The sequence below is a fragment of the Lycium barbarum genome, chromosome 11 (genome assembly GCF_019175385.1).
Source record: "Lycium barbarum isolate Lr01 chromosome 11, ASM1917538v2, whole genome shotgun sequence".
NCBI lineage: Eukaryota > Viridiplantae > Streptophyta > Magnoliopsida > Solanales > Solanaceae > Lycium > Lycium barbarum.
The window spans coordinates 114,657,326-114,680,127 of record NC_083347.1 but is presented as its reverse complement, the minus strand read 5'-3'; the positions used below and the strand labels follow the sequence as shown (position 1 = coordinate 114,680,127).

The 22,802-nt window shown below is 34.7% G+C and overlaps 1 protein-coding gene across 1 annotated transcript; it reads right to left on the bottom strand.

Annotated features, from left to right (window-relative positions):
- Positions 1-3,114: 3,114 nt before the first annotated feature.
- Positions 3,115-4,197, bottom strand: LOC132620150 (putative F-box protein At3g10430). Its single transcript, XM_060334851.1, has one exon. The coding sequence runs from the start codon at positions 4,195-4,197 to the stop codon at positions 3,115-3,117; it is 1,083 nt and encodes a 360-aa protein (XP_060190834.1).
- Positions 4,198-22,802: the final 18,605 nt, after the last annotated feature.

The following is a 22,802-nucleotide window of genomic DNA, read 5'->3' as shown; positions in this document are numbered from 1 at the left end:
TCGATTTATAGGCTCGGGTGAAGGGCAAGCTTCGATATAAGGAATTCTTAAGTGGTGGCTCGACGGATAAGGTATGTAAGGTGTTCGTTTCCCCTTTTTCTTTGGCACGAATCCAATGAGAACATAGACATGAGCGTTCCATAACGATTCCAGTCTATTCCCATGCCTTATATTTCAAATCTTAATGTCTTGTTATTTTATTGATTCTTGAAATATTATTTGATTTATCATTATCGATTACTCCCTTGGACTCGTTACGAATTCCATAAGCTATTCGGGGGCTTCCGACCTTATGTCACTCCGAAAGGCCAAGATCAGATTATTGACTTCTCATTCAAAAAACTCAGCCTCAGAACATTGCACTTTCCTTCCGCGATGCGGAAGGAAAGCGGAGTCCTGCACAGAAGGCCTCAGGACATTGCTCTTTCCGTCCGCATCGCGAAAGGAAAGCGGAAGGTCTCAGAATATTGCGGAAGGAAAGCGGAATCCTGCACAATTTTTTTTTGTTCCAGACCAATAATGGTATATACATATATATAAACGTATTGCACTATTTTACTACATCGTGCCACGCTATAGTCGGCCGGGCATGGCGCGTAGATGCGCACACCACTGCAGTGGGCATGTTATGATATTGCCCCAGACGCGGGAGGCCCGGACGCGGGCTAATGATGATAACACCAAGCCTTAATGGCTGGGCATGATTTTACATATATAACACCGAGCCTTACGGCGGGGCATGGATACTAATTGTTACATATATATATATATATATATATATATATATATATATATATATATATATATATATATATATATATATATATATATATATATATATATATATATATATATATATATATAAGCATACAAATGATTTTATCATGCATTGCATTTTGTGTTACTTCCAGATGTTCGGTTTTTCTTCTGCCTCTATTAATGTCACATTTTATCTTAATTATGTTGTTGCCCTCCTGCCTTACATACTCAGTACTTTTATCTGTACTGACATCCTATTGCACGGGACGCTGTATTTCGTGCTGCAGGCTCTGACAGAGTTATTGAGGAGCAACCGCAGTAGGATTTTCCAGCTTCAGCGGTGTTAGCAAGTACCACTACTCCGGGCTTGCTATCTTTTGGTATTCTTCCGTTAGTATAATATATGTTCATATGTATACTCTTAGAGGCTCATGGACATTGTCGGATATGTAAATATAATGTATGGCCTTGTCGGCCTTGTTTTGGCTTCTTGATATTTTTTTTTTTGATAACCTTGTCGGCTTTATGATATATTTTATGTTGTCGTGACCTTACCGGTCAGCATATGTACATCTGTGTTGAATTATCGAATATTTCTATGATTGGCCTTTTTTTTCCGCCAGCCGATGTTCCTTGAGTTATGGTATGTGATGTCCAAGTAACGGTTAAATCAGGTGACTTCGGCCTACGGGTCGGAGCCTGTCATACTCCTGGTCGGGGTTGTGACAAATATATTGAATCCAGAGCGTGTCTTTCTTTTTACAGAGATTCCAGAGATGTTTGAGTATAGCTGCTCTATTCCATACATAAATGTCAGTAATGTTCATCCCTCCTGTTGTCAGTGGTAAAAACATTGTTTCCTAGGCTACAAGTGCCCTTTTTTAGGGTTCAATACTGCCTGTCCATGGAAACTTTCAACATGTTGGCGGAATTTCTTTGGTAGGACAAAAATCAGAAGTTTATACGGGAACTTTCTACATATATTTATTGAAAACTTTAATATGTATTATTAAATTTTAATTAAATAAAAATAAAAACTTCATTGAAGTCTTTCATAATATATATTTAAAACAATTTCTCTCTTTAAAACAATCTTGATAGTAAATGTTCATTGATATACTCGTACTTTTTCATAATTTGACACTCAAAAGCATTTTCTTAAAAAGATTAGTCAAACACAATCTGCTTATTAAAAGCCATTAATGACACTTTTCAAATGAATTAGCCAAACACAAACTACTTCTCACGAAAAGTACTTTTTTGAAAAGTAATTTAAAAAAAAAAACACTTCTCAAAATAAGCCTCTTTTAGCCGCTAGGCTTGACAGGCTCTTAGTTCACTTGTTGAATTAATGAAGTAATTAAAGTGTTAAATGAATAAAACCACTTTTTCAAACTCCCATTTTTCAAACAAGTTATACTTTTAGCTACAAAAATGTTTTTAAAATCCACCGGTAACTGCATTTGCAAATTTTCAGAGATGTCTAACACCTTCCTTGGAAAATCACTCTAACCCTTACATTTTCTCTAATTTTCAAGATATAAAGGTTTTAATAACTTTCTTTTCAAAACGGATTCCTAATTTTCCAAAAATAAATAATTAGGTGTGGACTTTGTACTTTTCACAAATAGTCAAATTATTCATAGACTTTTAACTGAGTTTATAAATGGGTCGTAACATTAACCAAAGTTGATTAAATATTTTCAAAAATTAAAGTGTATAAAGTATGTGTGTTTAACTTCTATTTAATGACAATGCATACTGTTATGTGACCTAAAAGAAAACAGATTACTGGGATTAGTAACTTGGAAAATAAAGCAGATATGCGTGCGGTGAAGTATTCTTGAAAGGAAGAATGTTACTCTAGACGTTCTTTTGCTTTACAACGAGAATCACTAGTTTAAAGGGGAAATGAACAAGTGTTTGCATGTTTTTGGAAGAAAACAATTGAAGAAGATACACCAAAAGTCACCATTGGCTCCCAAGAAAATTGAATTTCAAATTAATTTCAGAACTAAATAAAGACCAAAAGAGAAAGAAGCTTCAAGAATTCGAAGTTTATTGAAAAAAAGGATCACTCATTTGACAGTAATGTTCCAAGAAAATTCAACTTCAAATATATCAATTAATTAGCAACTTACAAGAATTTTATGAGCTTGGAAAGCTTCTTCTCAAAGAAAAACTGAAAAAATGAAGAGAAAAAAAGTTTCAACTTCAAAGGAGAAAGACTTGTGCAAGTTGTGTTTAGTGTTTCCCTTCTCTGTCTCCACACATAAGTTTCTCGCATATTGTCTCCTCTTATTTTAAAGCTCAATGGAGGAGTCACATATTTCAGGATAGTTTCAATGGGCCAGCTCATTCATTTTCCCGCTTAATTGCTACTAAGCTCTCCTTATAAGGATAAACTGCACAACGATCCTTATATGAGAATCTCTTCAGGCCTGGATAACTTAATCCAAGATGTGTTGTCTTCTGAGTCTTAACATTATAGGAGACTAGCCGAGAACTTCTGGTTACAAAAATGACAGTGCTAGAATACCAAGACTTAAAATATGGAAAGCATTGAAAGGTAAAACGTTTATTCCAAACTCCTGGTCGGATCATTACCCATATATCATAAACAAAATCTTCACAATAGTTTAAGAGGGCAATAGAGTCATCAAACAATATAGGCATCCTAGTAACAGAGTAATGAACTGGCCCATCAATCTTTCCAAACACCTCATTGCTAAAGTCAAATGAAAGAAAAATGCATTTAACCCCTTCTGGTGTATACTCATTTATCATCCAGTAATAAGCTCCGTTCAGATAAGCAATACCAAGAGCAAACGTTTCAATACAGTTCTTAGCGGGATGGAAAATTCTAAATGTGAATTCGAAGATTCTCCATGAGTCTCTAGAACATGAATAGACCGCTGCATATCTATTCTTAATAAAGTAAACAATCTTATAATCATTACTTGAGGGGTCTAATCCGCACCCAAAGAAGCCTTCCCTGGTGGAAAATGGTATTTTGGGTTCAGGGAGGGGCCTCACCTCCCTGATCGCAGGATTCCACAACGCATACGAATATTTGTCATCACTTACTCTCTCCAAAAGATATATTCCATCAACACAACCTATAAGAATATTCGTCATACCTCTAAACCTTTGGAAATAATCAGGATTCTCATGTAAAGGGAATACACCATGATCAGAAATCAAAGTAATGGGAGGGGAACCGTCTGATGCACCATAATCATAAATCAGAAGTTGGAGGGATTTGTTCTTGTTACAATTATTCAAGTGTTCTTTAATAAAATTAGGATTCTTGATAAGAGTGTACCAGTTCTTGCAGACACATTTGAACCGCAACAAGGACTTCACCGGCAGCTTGACTAGAATATTCCTATCTAAATCTTCGGGGAAAGGCCGATGACCATTATCGCTCGTGGCCATAGTAGAGAACACAAAGAAGGGAATCAATGCGTGTGTTTGTTAACAGAGAAAAATTATTCTACCAGGAAGTACCCTGAAATCAGTACAAGTAAAAAGAAAAACGTAAAGGAAAAATATAATACAAAAGAAATGAAGGAGAAAGGCTAGATCTCCATTAGAGGTATGTTGAGAAATTCGAAGATTTTGAGGATGAATGAATTATTGAGATTTCCATATTAGATTTACCATACTAATCTAACTGCCTTTTTTATGTGAATTTAATTTGGAAGAATAATAAATATTGGCAATACCTAAATAAAAACGTAAATAACTAATATACTATATATATATATATAGAGAGAGAGAGAGAAGCATGTTGCCATTTTGAGGCCGTGGTTATTTAATTTAATTGCTATCTATGTTGAATTTACCATACTAATCTAACTACTTTTACGAGTATTAAATTATACATTTACTACTGTTAAGGTAAGTAACTAATACAATGTTAGTACAAATACATATAATAATATATTAGTAATAGATGAATGTAGCCATTTCGAGCCTTGGTTATTTTATTTAATAGCTATCCATATTTGATTTACCATATTAATATAACTGCTTTTATATTGCCTTTTGTTACACCTGGGAAAATTTTTGCAAGGATAGCAATTTGATCGAGCAACTTTCTCAGTGACAAAATCACCCCCTGAAACTCAGGCATTCAAGTACCCTAATAAACTCCTTTAATTTAATTGCTTGGTTGAATGCCATCTGTTAGTTGTATATGTACTTATGTAGTATTATGTGGCTTTGCTTTAAAGTAGTGCCTGCCAATATTTTTTATGACGCAGGATTACAGCACCGATGTAATCAAATGAAGCTCCAAAATTAATATGATGAACTTTAGTGAGGTAACTGAAAATGAAATCTAAAAAAAAAAAAAAAAAAAAGGAGCTAATTTTTATTTTATGAATGTGATGAAAACGATCTAGGCTTACGGACAATCTAACAAACATGTTGTATTCTTCAGTCGATTCAGCTTTTTAATTTATATGGATTATTCATTGACCTGTTGAATTTAATTCTTGAGTATCTCTCGATTAATATATCTGATGCCCAATAAGCACTGATCTATATCTTTCCCTTCGTCAATTTCAACAGCAAAAACTGACCATAGATGTTTTTGAGAGTTGAATTTGTAGCCATCGAGGAATCAATTAAATGAGGAGAACTATTGAAGGTTGTCTGTGTTTTGGGCCCTGTTAAATGCTTACTGCTTTCAAATGTTACAGGTCTTGAACTAAAATTTTAAAAAAAGGCTAAACAGGTAACATTCTTTTCTCTTAATTATTCATTTCAAGGGATTTGATCATTCGTGTTTATGCTTATGTTTAAGGTTGCCATTGTTGAAATGGATAATTGTGGCAACAAGAAAGTAACAGAGCCCTGCTGACATAATTGATGAAATCTGATGGAATTACAGGGTGATGATGATCTCAAATTGAGCGGAAGTGTCTTTCAACACAAATTGGAGAAAATTACAGGTTGATTGTATACATATATTCAACTTAATTTTGACATTTGTGTCTTTCTTAGAAGTAATTAAATTTTCTACTTTAATGAAACCTTCGAAAAGATAATTATATTTGAATTTTTTTTGAAGTCTTAATTTTTTTGAAGCACAACTCTAAAGAGGGTCTTTACTTAGCTAGATTTTGTGAGGTCTACATTAATGTCAGTCATTTGGTTTTCTAACAATCAAGATGTGGTGTTTTATGACTAAAAGATGGTCTTTGAAGATATTAAGCCTGCTTAGTTTTGGTTTTAAAATAGGTGGTTATCTTTCGGCTAAAAAAATAGCATTTTGTCTTGTTAGATTTTTGGACTAACCTTGCTGCACAATTTTGGTGGATGATTTGAGAATTTTTTATAATATGATGGTCATTTGGATGGGATAATTAGTTTAGCAAGAAAAAAGCTGAGGATATTCGATACTGGTGTAGGAAACGGTAGGAAAGTGAAGGGCATATGGGGCTGGAAGATGATATTTTTGGAACCTTGCTGCACATCTTTTGTGGTTGATATGAGAATTTTATTACAATTTAATGGTCATTTGGATGGGATAATTAGTTTAAATTGGATAATCATTTTCATATCAGTATAGTATGAAATAAAGATATCTTCATTAGCTATAATAGATATTGTTTTCCTTGGTTCCTACAAGAGAGCTTGAAGTTGGTAAGCATATATTTTATTTTGGGTGTGTACTCCAGCTATCCTGAAATGTTTTGTAGACTGTACTAATGGTCTTGCAGACTATAAATTTAGATGAAAATAGTTTTAGTTTTGATGTTGCGTCAATATTGCCTTTTTTAATTTACTTGGTTCTAATGATAAGATATTTATGCTGGTGCGGGAAAGGGTCAGAAAGTGAATGGGATATGTAGCGGGCATAGAATATTTTTGGACAAACCTTCAGAAATGATACCTCTGTATTTAATTTGTAGATCCATAAGGGAAGCGTTAAAATATTTTCCTTTCTTTTTTATGCTAATGATATTTCCGCTGAAAGTAGACTTTGGTGGTTTATTGCCACTCTGATCTGATTCCTGAAATCTTTCTCTATGGAAAAGTGCAACGAATAAGTTGTCTTTGAACTAATTACAAAAAACAACTCAGAATAAATAAGAAATTGAATAAGATTTCGATACTGCAAGGTAAATAACGATTAGAGTTGCTTGTTGGCTGATGATTTGTTCATCGAAGCAATTTATACAGTGAAAGTCCTTTGATTCTTCTAGCTGCCTTAATGAGAATGCACACATTATTTGCTCGGATTTACACGTAAGAGGAGAAGTGCTCCTTTAATCACCATGTATTCTTTTTTTAATGGTTTCCTTTTAATACCAACCGCGCAACGCGTGGGTATAAATACTATTACTAGTCTATATATATATATATATAAAGTACAAGCAGTGTGGTTAAGTCAAGTGACAAGTTAATAATAAGTCACTTAGCAATTTTAAGACAAAGTTAATGAGAATTAGGACAAAGGTTTTTATAATTATTATCAAATTCCTTAATTGATGAATTAATTTTATAACTAAAAATAAAATTTTAATTTTTTAATATAAAGCTAGCATAATTACCTAAAACAACTACTCATCTTTATCATTAGCATCGTAATTTTAGGACTTTTCAAATTCAAACTATCTCTTTTAAAAACAATCATTTATTAACCAATGAAATTCTGTTTTTTTTTTTTTTTTTTTGATATTGGTATAGTAGAATACGTAAATATATATTTTCACGGATATGGAGACAACTGTGATAGAAATAAATACCAATTTTATGGCTTTTACGTTTATAACTAAATAAATATTTGCTTGAGCTATGTGATTGAAAATTTAATCTTATGCAATTCAAAATATTTACTGTAAGTATCAAATGTATTTCAATAAGCCAATTAATGATATTTTATAAATCTATATCTATATCTATATATATAAGGAAAGGTATAAGCAATGTGGTTAAGCCAAGTGGCAAGCTAATAACAAGCCACTTGGCAATTTTAGGATAAAGTTAATGAAAGTTGTAATAATTTTTTTGAATTGTTTAATTTGAATTGAAAATATATGCAGATGTATTTGAATTTGAAAATATTAGACATTTGGAGTAAAATTAGAATTCCATTAGTTTAAACTAAAAGAGAAAAGACATATTTTAACCCCTGAACTTGGCACGAAAACTCACTTTAGCAACTAAACTTAACTTTTATTTATTTACCCTCTTAACAACTTACGTTTCAATTGTTTTCCACCCTAAAAAAATAATACCACTCTCACAATGGGAGGTGTATTACACTCGCGCCACGTCATTGCCACGTCAATGCCACATCATTGCCATGTCGTTGCCACATCATTGCCATGTCAAAATTACCAACACATCATTTTTTGTTTTTCTTTTATTATTTTTTTTCTCTTTCTTCTCCTTTCTCCTCATCCTCACCCTACTTTTATCAACCACCATGCAGCTGCTACCGCCATCGCGGCTGCAGCCGCAAAAAATTGGACGAACTGCCCTTAAAAAAAAAATTCATCACCATCATCTTTAACCCACACCCACCACCACCACCATCATCTCACCACCAAATTTCATCAAATTCCTTAAAAGAAAAAAAAAATCACCACCACCATCTTTAACCCACATCCACAACCACCACCATTTCTAGCAAACCTATTTCTTCCACCACCATTATTAGCTAACCCATTTCTTCCATAACTTTATTTTTGAAAGAAAATCAAAATACCCACATCCACAACCACCACCATTATTAGCAAACTCATTTCTTCCATAACTTTATTTTTGAAAGAAAATCAAAATACCACATCCCCAACCACCACCATTTCTAGCAAACCCATTTCTTCCACCACCATTATTAGCAAATTCATTTCTTCCATAACTTTATTTTTGAAAGAAAATCAAAATCAAAATCAAGAAATCAAAAAATGGTGAAAATGAAAAGAAGAAGAAGCAACTGGGGGGGGGGGGGTGTGGAGGGGGGGAGGGGTTGTGGAGTGAAGTAAAAGAAGAAAAAGCAGCCGGGGAAGGGGGGCTGTGGCAGGGGCAGAAGCAGCTGGGGGGGGGGGGGGGGCTGTGGAGTGGGAAGAAAAATAGCTGGGGGGGGGGGGGTGGCTGTGGTGGGGGGGAGCTGCGGTGGGAGGGCGGGGCTGTGGCGGGGGAAGAAGATGGTGGGTGGGGTTGTGGAGTGGGAGGGGGATTGTGAAGAAGATGGTGATGATTTTTATTTTTATTTTATTTTTTAATTGTATAATGTTTATTTTATTTTTTAATTATATAACTTTTATTTTATTTTTTAATTTATAATATATATATATATATATATATATATATATATGAGCGGGTCCATTTTTTTTATTTTTCACTCTCTTAATTATTATTTTTTTATTTTTTTTTGCCACGTCAGCATTTGGGGTGGAAAATAATTGAAACGTAAGTTGTTAAGGGGGGTAAATAAATAGAAGTTAAGTTTAGTTGCTAAAGTGAGTTTTCGTGCCAAGTTCAGGGGTTAAAACATGTCTTTTCTCAAACTAAAACCCTCGGCTGAAGAGTTCTAAATGAGCTAAATGAACTACTATTATTGCCATAACTTATCCTATCAGATATTATAAAATATATATGTATACAATTTTTTGAAGATATTTTTTTTACTGCATTGCATTCTCCATTATTCTTTGATTTGAATTAAAAGATAACTTTTTAAATATAGCATTTTAAATCCTCCTACATTTATGATCACGATAACATCCGCTTCTCTTAAACCATATATGCAAAAAAAAAAAAAAAAAAAAGGAGTTAATAACGTGGCTTATCAGAAATCATTTGAATAAAAAAAAAGTATGGATTATAATGCAGGTGTATGTGCAAAAACTTTAATATATGTTTTAACAAATAAATTATGGTTTAACATTTAAATTGAAGCTATCCAAATCAAATTTCATTATAAGTGATAAGGTTCTATAATTTATCAATAAATTTTCATTTTTTACTTTTATTTACTGAATTTGCAATTATTGTAAAGTTTTAAAATGAAACTAAAAGTTATCCAAATCAAATCTATATATCTACATTTATTCGTTTATATACCTATAAATTTATTGACTACTATAAAACTGATTTTTGGAACTAACAAATGAATGAATAAAGCAAAGAAGATTAGGGGAATTTAAAAAAAACAAGGATAAGGGTAATGACGTCTCCATTTAGTATAAATGGATTTATCTCATCGGTTCCTAATATTTTTCTCAATTCAAATATATAAATTATAAGATAAGGATCTTTAGGAATCCTATCTAACAAATTGATATGATATTTGAATTTAAATGAAATTTGAGTTAGAATGATGTTTCAATTTCTTAACCTCTTCTATATATACCTGACTTTTTTCTCCTCCAACTCTATTCGTGAATTTTATATTTACTGCACTATTCATATTCTTCATTTCTTAGAAACTTAATCAATTTTAACGTTTTCATTTTTTTTTTGTTATATGTAGATGTGTGATGTATGCATAGTAGAAAAGGATGTTACAAAACCATTCTTTCTATCTGCTATATCCAGGCCTGAACTCAAGTAAGTAGTATTCTACAATGTAATTATGGTTTTGTTCATTGGATTTTTTTATAAAAATGAATACATTCGATTACGTAAAACAGAAAATCACTTTTTTATTAAAATAATTAATTAGCCGAGTTGGCACTTTTTAAGGATAAATTTTGTTACTGTTTTGAAATTATTATTTTTATTAACACTAAAACAATAATGTTTGTTCCAAATGTTTGTCTGTTGTTTAATTTTCTTTATGGACTAACATTATTCAAATCTATTTGTGTAGATTTTTTTTTTTTTGGGTCATGAAAGATTTACTTTAAATTTTGCTCTTCAAGAAGAAATATATACGGATTCAAAGATCTTTGTGATGAACGAAGACGTACAACAAATACTTTTTTTTTCCATAGAAGATGATAATTGCATCTCTTATTTATGTTTTTAAAAAAGTGAATATCATATTGTTTATAAGGTTAGAAGCTCTCTCTCGCCTTAATTTCTATTCATTTATTATTATTTCTTAAAGCTTGCTCTGCGCTCATGTATTCATTGCATATTTAATTTCTAACCAACTCTTTTTATTTTTGAACTTTTGTTTATTCTTTTTCTCTCTCCAGATTCTCAAGAAATTATTGGATAAATATAATTCATAAAACATTTTCAATATGCTAATTCATTACTAAGGTTGATCCTTGGAGTCCAAGCATTAGCCTTTTATCATCTTAATGTTCTTCATTAACTCAATAATAAAATCACCAATTTAGGGAAAAGAAAACAATAAAGAATGTAACTTCAAAAAACAAATCTTAAGCCTTTGCCAATAGCCAATAAGAATTAAAGAATATCTCCTCTCAATAAAATTTGGGCAGTGTGAGTAGGAAGTACTATAAAAGTAAAAGAAAACATTGCATGTGCAATAGATAAGGAAATAAATTAAGACATTGGGATTAGAAATTGCAATAATTTGATGATGAACATATAATAAACTATTGTATTCTTTTCACCGTAGGTTCATTGATTTGGTTTTCACATTTACATTCCTTCGTTCTATAATTGTTTTTGACGGGAATGGACTTAACATTATTTGAAATTTCCAAGGTAAAGAAAAAAAACAGAATAATAATAGGAAATTATACTTTTTTTTGAATGTATATGATAACGAACTTCAACATAATTTACATGTACAAATGCTTAAAGAATTATTATTAAAATTAATCAGTATATCTTATTTAAATATACCATGCTTATTTTTTATTTATCAATTTAAAATGTGTAAATTCTAGGTTTTCTAATTACAATTTTTTATCAATTGCTTAAGAACCTTTTTTTTTTTCTTATTCAATAGAATTTAAATATTTTTCTCCTTTACTATGTGGAGGAATATATGACAAGAGATCTAATAAGTTTCAATAAAATATATTTATATATATGGTTATGGGTAATGATATTTAACCAAATGACTTATTATAAAACACATGGCAAGTTTTGCATAATCTTGACGGGCAATGGAATAACATGGAGTATAGTTAATTTTAAATTGAGTGAGTCTATATTTTGAATTTGATTTGAACTATAAACTTTTTAAAATTGAGTATTGTTAGAATTTTATTTAATTGAAAGATAAAAAAGAATATTTTTAGTATACAGAGAAACTGAGATAAGAGTAATAATTTGGAATGACTAAAGTACTAATATAGACTTTTTTCAAAAATTATTAATATTGATATGAAGGGTAAATCATTAAAAATAGAATCAAAGTTTTTCTTCTCTAACTTAAAAGCTTATTAACGAGTTATCTTATATAACATTTGATTTAGATTTCACATATAGGAGTATTAAAAATTGAATTATAAAGAAAAAATAAATGAATTAAGCAAAAATGTCAATTAAATATTGAAGCAATTAGATTTAATGTGATATTATAAATAAGATATGACTATTACTATAGTTTGTTGCAATCACGCATAACAATTAGAAATATCAATTAAAGACATGTTATAGGTAAATAATTCAGATGAAGACTTAACAATTATAGCTTTACATATATAAAATTTGCTATGGTTAGTTCTTTTGACATCAACCGCGCATCGCGCAGGTACGTATACTAGTATATAAAATAGGAGAGGTGCAAGCAATGTGGCTAAGCCAAGTGGTAAGCTAATAACGAGCCACTTGACAATTTTAAGACAAAGCTAATAAAAAATTAGACAAAGTTTTTTATAATTGTTACAAAATTCTTTAATTGATGAATTCAATTTTTTAACTGAAAAATAAAGTTTAAAATTTTGAATATAAAGGTAGCATATTTATCTAACACAACTTGTCATGTTTATCATCATCATCATCATCGTAATTTTAAGACTTTTCAAAGTCAAAATTATATCTATTTAGAGGTGAAATTAAGTACTAACTAATTTCAACAAATACTAATCTTTATCTATCCATATATACTAAGAGAAGCAAAACAATGTTAGCATAACAAGTGTCATCACCAGAAAATTTGACTTTATACTTTTAGGACTTAAAAATTATTTTGAAATTTAAAAAAAAACTGAATTCAGAAATGACGCAATAATTCAAATTAAAGGCTGAATGACTCCTATGATTTCGGTAACTGACACAAATGCTATTATGCCAGCAATAACTTCCTTTGATTATTCAGTTCCCTTTTTCTTAACCTCTAAGCGTCTATTAGTGTTCGACACATTTTCTCTACTTTCTCCAATTATATTCAGTCATGGCGCTTAGTGTTACGAATAAAATAGCCCCGCAAAAATAATATTCACTGTATTAGTGATAAAGCGGAACACTATAATGACACCAAGATTTTACGTGGAAACCCTTCTGAATAAGGGAAAACCACGGCCAAGATGAGCAGCTGATATCACTATAGTAAGGAATTTTACACTGTGTAATCACGAGTATAAATACTCCAAAGACCACTACACACTCAAAAAGAAAAACACTCTTTTGATTTTTCCACCTCACTACAATATCACTCACACTCTATTTTTCTTCACAAACTATTTTCTTACACAGTCTATAGTATACCTCACTTTGCTCTCACTCAGATGTATTTCTGAGATTTTTGGTGTGTCATTAAACTGAAAGAGAGCTCCCTATTTATAGGAATGGAGTGTACAATTTTCCTCCTGGCATTAATTGGCCTGTGCCAATTCTTCAACCTTGCATTTAATTTGGCCGGTGCCAAATTCAACTTCTTTGCAACTCTTTTTGACAAACTCTGCAATTTGGCCGATGCCAAATTTTTCTTCCTTTGGTAAAGTCAAAAATTGTGGGTCTGGACCCCACGAATTGGTATAACTTTTTGACAAACTCTGCAATTTGGCCGGTGCCAAAATTTTTCTTCTTTTGGCAAAGTCAAAAATTATGAGTCTGGACCGCACAAATCTCCCCCTCCAGACCCATTCACCTGAAGGAGGGTACACTTGCTTCTAGTTTGAGTGCATTCCGACAAGTTCTTTGCAAAGTTCGAACTTGTCTCTCAATACAACCCTGGTCAGCATATCTGCAGGGTTTTCACTCGTGTGAATCTTCTTGACCAGGAACAATTCGTTCTCTACCTGATCACGAATCCAATGATATCTGACATCGATGTGCTTTGTTCTCGCATGGTACATAGAGTTCTTGCTCAAGTCAATTGCACTCCGACTGTCACAATAGACAACATACTCCATTTGCTGCAATCCAAGTTCTTGAAGAAATCTCTTGAGCCATATCATCTCTTTGCCAGCTTCAGTAGCCGCAATATACTCCGCTTTAGTTGTAGACAGTGCGACACACTTCTGCAACTTCGACTGCCATGATATAGCTCCCCCTGAAAAAGTAAACAAATATCCAGTAGTGGATTTTCTGTTATCGAGGTCACCTGCCATATCAGAATCTGTATAGCCCTTCAAGATTGGATTTGATCCTCCAAAACACAAGCATTCATCTGAGCTTCCTCTTAGATACCTGAGTATCCACTTCACAGCTACCCAATGCTCTTTTCCTGGATTTTCGAGAAATCTGCTAACAACACCGACTGCATGAGCAATATCTGGTCGAGTGCATACCATTGCATACATCAAACTTCCTACGGCAGAGGAATAAGGAATCTTGGCCATTCCCTCTTTTTCCTCCGTTGTTGTAGGACACATCTCTTTGCTCAGTTTCAGATGACCAGGAAGACGTGTGCTCACCCACTTAGCATTCTTAATATTGAAGCGCTCCAGTACACGTTCTATGTATTTTTTCTGCGACAAATAAAACTTCTTTTCATCTCTTGAACGAGTAATTCTCATGCCCAAAATTTGCTTAGCATGACCCAAGTCTTTTATTGCAAAAGACTTACTCAACTGTTTCTTCAACTCGTCAATTCTGGAAGCATTCTTGCCTACAATTAACATATCATCCACATATAGCAGGAAGATGACGAAGTCATTATCAGAAAATCTTGGTACAAATACACAATGAAGAAGTCTTCTTGTAGACTTGCTCCCCCATAACAGACTCAAACTTCTTATACCACTGTCTGGGAGCTTGCTTCAATCCATATAGACTCTTCTTGAGTTTGCATACAAGATTTTCTTTACCTTTTGCCTTGAAGCTGTCACACCCTAATCTTGATCAGGGTGTGATGGACACCCGACCCTTACTTAGGGCCGAGGAACCCTCAGACCTTTAGTGCACACACAATATTATTAGACTTTTAAATCACATAAAGATAAAACACATAATAAGCTTTCAAAAATATTCTTTCTCGATGTTCTCCAAATAAAACAGAATCTGTGATCATATAGAATTTATCATATAATACAGAATGACACATCGGCTGATGGAGCCGCTTACACGACTGACAACCAATACCCACGACTCTGTCTGCAAAGTCTCTAACATCAATCCATAAATCGGAACATACACATACTCTGACTCGGCAACACTCCAGAAGCAAATGGAGCTCACCAATCCTGCTGAAACATCTTCTGCCAAATCTTCTACTCATCTGTATGTACCTGCGTGGCATGAAACGCAGCCCCCGAAGAAAGGGGTTCAGTACAAAAAATGTACTGAGCATGTAAGGCAAGAATCACAGTAAAAGGATCATAACTGACATAAAGAGTACAGAAACATATACAATGCCCAGAATACCATAGCTCTTGCCTTTAGAACATAAATCGTGCATATCATTATCACATACCGTACTCGACCCGTTATGGGACTCGGTGAATGAAATCATGCGTGCGAACATCATATATCATATGCATACCGTACCCGGCCCGTTAAGGGACTCGGTGATAAAATCATATCATCCTGCGCTCATATCATCATGCATGCATATACATATACATATACATACCGTACCCGGCCCTCTAGTGAGGGACTCGGTGAATGAAGTCATACCGTACCCGGCCCATTAAGGGACTCGGTAAATGGAATCATACCGTACCCGGCCCATTAAGGGACTCGGTAAATGAAATCATGTGCACATATACCATACCCGGCCCATCAAGGGACTCGGTGCCATAATCATATCATCATATACATATACCATACCCGGCCCTCTAACGAGGGACTCAGTGAACAATGCAGAAGAATAAGCACGATAACATATCCTGGCCCGGGCTCAGTGAAGGACATACTGAGGCTTCACGAACAGAGTAGTGCGAAACCATATGCACGTAAATTGAGACTCAATAGACAAGTATGCTTATAGGCATCTGAAGGCTCAGAAACAAGTTTCGGATCAATCCGAGTTAGTATGAGAAAGTTATGATCGTTTGAAGTACAGAACGTTCTACGAACATTTCAGGAGCCCTTTTAGGAAAACCGAAGCAACAATCATATCAAGTACCTTACGGGTATCGTATGGGTCAAATCAAATATATCTTTTGGAACCATAGGTACGTATCAGAACATGTCAAAGATTCATTGGAACTTACAGAACTCTTTTAGGAACCAAACTCTTTATGCACATCTCATTGTTCAATCATATAGTAGGCTCGAACATATTAAGCATACTCATACCCAGAAGTACGTGAGAATCGTAGACAGACTCGGGAACATATCAAATAGAACTTCGGAAATCATAAATACGCATCAAACCATATGAAACTACTTATGGAAATCAAGAACGTTGCCATCCTAGTGGCTCTAAGAGTAGGAATTTCTTTGAAGTCATACATATACATCATTTGCTCATTTCATACAGATCATGCCAAAAGAAAGAAACGGTAAGCCTTACATACCTGTGCCACGCCTTATTAGCTACGCTTATTTATCCAAACTTGCTAGTCTACATACAAAAGAATTCACATAACCATTAGATTCATTGTCATTCACTTGTCTTAACTTCTCAAATAAATTCACTTATATTCTGCCGAAATTTCGGCAGCACCTCCCCTGTAAATACATCATCCCCGAGAATCTAACTCGGCCAATTTTATCAACAACAATCCGAGAATGCAACTCGGCCAAATTATCGACAACAATACCAACAATCATACCAACAACTTCAACAATCAATCCAAAGTACATTCTAATATTAACAACCTTTGTCATATGATTCAACGGCATTCCATTTACATTCAATTCAATTCTCATAATATGCAAGACAACCCAATTAACATCCTACTTCCCCCAAAGCCTTCCAAATTCAATAAGGACAATAACATCACATTTCCTTATTTCAAATTCAACACAATAACCCAACTTACAATCTTCCAACCACATGTCTCACCTTCCAAATTCATGAATTATATTTGCAACTTACACATTAGCAACTCCATTCTTATAATTATAAGGAACCATACTAATATCACATTAGATTCTTCCACAATTCACAAACGATTTCAACCTCATTTCCAATCATTAAATCTTCATTCAACATTATAAAATCCACAACACAACAACAATCAAAATGCTAAATAAAATCATTTCATTTATTCTACATGACACCACTATATTCAGCCATACTACACACACATATATTTCATGAATTTCACCCTTTTCCACATATTTCAACATTCATAAATCATCTATAACACATGTAAAGAAAGATTGAATACATACCTTTTTCACTTATCTTCTTGACTTGGCTAAGGTTGTGTATTGCTCAAATGGATGATTTAATTGCTCCAACAAGCACTCCATGTTAATAAGGGCCTTCCAATTGGTGGGATTGCTAGAAGAATATATTTTTTTGCTAAGCTTTCCATGGGGCCAAGGTTGGCTAGCCATGGCCGAACCTTGCTCCTTCTTTTTTTTTTTTTTTCTTTTCTCCAAAGTTCTAGAGTCTTGTGGGAAAATATGACTAATATGTCATATTTATATACATATATATTTTATCCATGTGGGCTTGGCCCATGCCCCAACTTGGCCGGCCACTTGGGCCCAATTCATACAAGCCCACTTTTTTTTTGTTCTTGTTTTGTAATTCATGAGAATTTATTTTTCAAAATTCCAAATTTTCCCTTGGCCTTCCTCTATATTTCCACGAGTCATATTGCGAATTTTCCTTTTTACGTTTTGCCTTTCTCAATATTTCCATGCCAATACTATTCATAAATAATATTCATAAACAACTTGTACATTAAAATAATTTTTGGAAAATGGTCTTGCCCTTAACTTACCACGACGACTTTGAAATATCCAAACGTACAAAATGCGGGCTATAACATCCTCCACCCCTTTAGAACATTCGTCCTCGAATGTTCAACTGAACTAATGGGGTGTCATAATACTCCGGGAGGGCCATTTTTATAGTTATTCTTTTCTTCACGCCCATTTCTTATCTTTTACTTTACTTTCTTTATAATCGAACTCCCCGGTCTTTACATGAGTCTTCATTCCGTGTTATGGGTTTCCTAATCCACTGTGCCAACTTATTATTCTTGTCCTTCCCGGGTCATAGCTCCTGTTATTGTTTCGTTATCATTCCTTAACAAAAGTCACATCTTTGGTACGAAATCTTCACTTGACGATCCGATATGGCCACAGGATGTTCCTTGTTTGTATCCAATCTATAGTATTGCAATTTCGCTTATTACGCTATAAATACCCATCGGCTTTTGGTGTTCCCTTTTCTTCGCCCCTTGTTCCTTTATGTCTTTGTCACTATCCCTTTTTAATCTTTCATTTCGAATATTTACCCAAAACATATGTACGTAACGTTTCTTTGCCAATTAATATCCTTCGCAATCCAGTCGCGCTTATGGTGACTTATGATCCGAATGCACCTAATTTCTTAGCTCGCAACATCTTGAGTTCTTACTACAACTTTTTCTTTATTTCCTTCTCTCACATTTCTCGACACAAGTATACTTGTTTTTGATCTCTTTGTATTGGCGCTCATTTCATCCTTCGTTATTTCTTGTTGGTTCTCCAGTAGAGATTCCTTGCAAATACGATCGAGCATCGCTTCACAGCGATAATTCATATAAATTCATAGCGCATATTCTTATGCTCAGTATCATTAATGGTCCATGAACTATTTTCTAGTATCTAATGAACGCTTTTAGCTCTTTCATAAACGTTGCATTCTTTCTTTCTTTCAAAGTTTCCCAACCACCAGTCGTAAGTACCTTTATTGCAATAGTCGTTGTCATCCGAAATATCCTTTAAGTCTTATCATTCTCTCCATCATTCTTTGTAAACTTAGCTTGTAAGCATCTTCTTATTACTTTTTACCGCATGTCGCTGCGTACTTGGATACTACGCAATATTTGCTCTATACGGGGGATTCAAATTATGGTCCAACCATATCATAGTTCATGTCGGCATAAAGCATTTTCTTAAGGTGTCTTTCATTCTTTCCCCTCATGTCGGCCTCACGGTATACTCATTGTCAATTCGTTTCTACTCCTTTCATACATTCTCTTGGTATGCCGATATATTTAAGCTCCGGCCTCGAGCTAATAGGTTTCCTTTCTTGACGCTTGAAGATGTAGTGATTCCTTTCTAAGTCTAATATAATATGGTCTCCCCCCCCTTTAAAGGGGCTACTTGTATGTCAACAGTCCTTTTTGTGAAATTTTCGTTTATACCTTACCCCTCGTCTTTCTTTCCAACTTTATGCACAACATATCGAAACTTCTTACCATAAGTTTTGACTACACCATCATTCTTATCAATATTTCCATATCCTTCCCGAACACTTTCTTCTTTTGCCATTTGTGGCATCAGCTCTGAAGTTCGTGAAATTTTACTTTAGACTCGCAAATCCGTTCTATCCTTAAATTATTCTTTTGGAAAACTCCTCCATGTCCGAGGCAACCGTGTTAATTTTTACCATACATTTATCCCTTCACACATTCTCACCTTAACATCATCGCAAGGCCTAAACATTCCTTCTCTTACTTCACGTTCCTTGTCGTGGTCACTATTCCTTTAGCCTCACTTATTGAAATTAGTTCTCGAATCTCACACACTCCTCTCTTGTTCCATATTACCGTACTCTATCCTTTTCCCATGTCTGCCTTTGAATTTTTGTCCAAATAGTCTCGTACCTTGCCGGAAATTTTCTCTCGGGGGTTTCGCTCACCGAGGTTTTCTTACCTTTCACCTTTTTCCGACATTTTGATCTCCTTATTTCCCATCTACTTACTCACTTTTTTTTTTCCAAATATCATTGTATCAAAATTTCCAATCTTGACCTGTAGTAAAAATAATAGCATCTTATCTTATAACACTTGTACCATTTACCTTTGTTGTTACTTGAGCGATAGAGGGGAAGCTCGGAATTGGCTGCTCTAGTTCACCGGAATTAGAAACTCCTCGCCGGAGCAGCGAAGAAGATGAAGGGGGCTGACTGGTTTTTGGCTCGCTAGTGGCTGGTCGTAGCTCGTCGGAGCAGTGATGGGAAAGAGGGGAAAGGGAGGAACGGAGGGCGTAGTTTTGAGCGTCACCGGAGCTCGGAGCTCCGGCATGGAGTGGTGGCACGTTTTGTGGGCTGGTTGGTCGTTGTTGTTGACGCTCGGACAACAAGGGGAAGGGGACGAGGAGCGGCGGCGGTTGTGGAAAAAATGAGAGGAGGGAAAATGTTTAGGGTTTCTTTTGTTGGAAGAGAGAGCCAAAAAAATCTGAAACTTAAGTGTGGTGTGTAAATATGAGTTGGATGAATACCCCCTCCCTTTTCTTATAATGCAAAATGGCCCCTTGTTTTGTCCAAAGAATAGAAGATTGCACCCTTTTGTCTCCTCAATGCTTACTTTAATCCCTTTTTAAAAAAAAGTGATGAAACCTTGACTTGATCGGATTTTACTCTGCGTTTAAAATTAATTACTCCGATTTTTTTCTGCACTGTCAGACTGTACTAAAATATAGTTAATTAATATATGTATAAATAATAACGCAAGTATAAAATATAAACATTAATGTCTATGATATGAAAATGTATTGCTATAAAATTAAGAAACAATTATTAATTGCACAAAAAATTGTAGTATTACGCTGTGCATGTGCAAAATAATGATTCTTGAAAAATGACAATAAATTGAGAAAATTCCTAAAATAAGGATAATCATCAATAAATTGTTGAAAAAAATGTAAAAACGTGTAAAAAATGTATTTCGTGCTCTTTAACGAATCAGGGCCCCCCAAAACGTTAATTTTAAGCACGTCGAGCCAAAATTAGGTGTCAACAGTTACCTTTTGTCCCAGATTTCCAGATTCCTGATGATGGGGAACACGCCTTCGTCATCATTACTCATAAGTATTCAGGTATCAGTATGTTCAGATTTCCACTCACCATCCGTACATAATAATCTACAGCAAAACGGATCGTCAACTTTCTCTGAATCCTTCAACAGACCTGATTCCTCTTATACCATTCGTTTCCTTTCAAAATCTGTACACAGCAAATATCAACAATGCCTCACAGAGCATACGGCTATTTATCACATTCTAGCCATCCGGAACTGCCAATTTCAGGTAACAGAACGAATATATCCATACTTACCTCCTTCCGTCGTATGTAAGGCTTATATATGGAATTTCATTTGTCCTATGACTTGGCTCTATCGCACGATCTATGACCGAAAGAAGGTCAACAATCCCTAGATGCCCCGTAGCCTCCTGTTTATAAATGTGGCGCGCTTCACACCATAAACAGGACTCTACCGGACACGACTTTGCAGACAACCCCTAGGACAGACTTGCTCTAATACCACTTTGTCACACCCTAATCTTGATCAGGGTGTGATGGACACCCGACCCTTACTTAGGGCCGAGCGAACCCTCAGACCTTTAGTGCACACACAATATTATTATACTTTTAAATCACATAAAGATAAAACACATAATAAGCTTTCAAAAATATTCTTTCTCGATGTTCTCCAAATAAAACAGAATCTGTGATCATATAGAATTTATCATATAATACAGAATGACACATCGGCTGATGGAGCCGCTTACAGGACTGACAACCAATACCCACGACTCTGTCTGCAAAGTCTCTAACATCAATCCAGAAATCGGAACATACACATACTCTGACTCGGCAACATTCCAGAAGCAAATGGAGCTCGCCAATCCTGCTGAAACATCTTTTGACAAATCTTCTACTCATCTGTATGTACCTGCGTGGCATGAAACGCAGCCCCCGAAGAAAGGGGGTCAGTACGAAAAATGTACTGAGCATGTAAGACAAGAATCACAGTAAAAGGATCATAACTGACATAAAGAGTACAGAAACATATACAATGCCCAGAATACCATAGCTCTTGCCTTTAGAACATAAATCGTGCATATCATTAGCACATACCGTACTCGGCCCGTTATGGGACTCGGTGAATGAAATCATGCGTGCGAACATCATATATCATATGCATACCGTACCCGGCCCGTTAAGGGACTCGGTGATAAAATCATATCATCCTGCGCTCATATCATCATGCATGCATATACATATACATATACATACCGTACCCGGCCCTCTAGTGAGGGACTCGGTGAATGAAGTCATACCGTACCCGGCCCATTAAGGGACTCGGTAAATGGAATCATACCGTACCCGGCCCATTAAGGGACTCGATAAATTAAATCATGTGCACATATACCGTACCCGGCCCATCAAGGGACTCGGTGCCATAATCATATCATCATATACATATACCATACCCGGCCCTCTAACGAGGGACTCGGTGAACAATGCAGAAGAATACGCACGATAACATATCCTGGCCCGGGCTCAGTGAAGGACATACTGAGGCTTGCACGAACAGAGTAGTGCGAATCCATATGCACGTAAATCGAGACTCAATAGAGAAGTATGCTTATAGGCATCTGAAGGCTAAGAAACAAGTTTCGGATCAATCCGAATTAGTATGAGAAAGTTATGATCGTTTGAAGTACAGAACGTTCTACGAACATTTCAGGAGCCCTTTTTGGAAAACCGAAGCAACAATCATATCAAGTACCTTTCGAGTATCGTATGGGTCAAATCAAGTATATCTTTTGGAACCATAGGTACGTATCAGAACATGTCAAAGATTCATTGG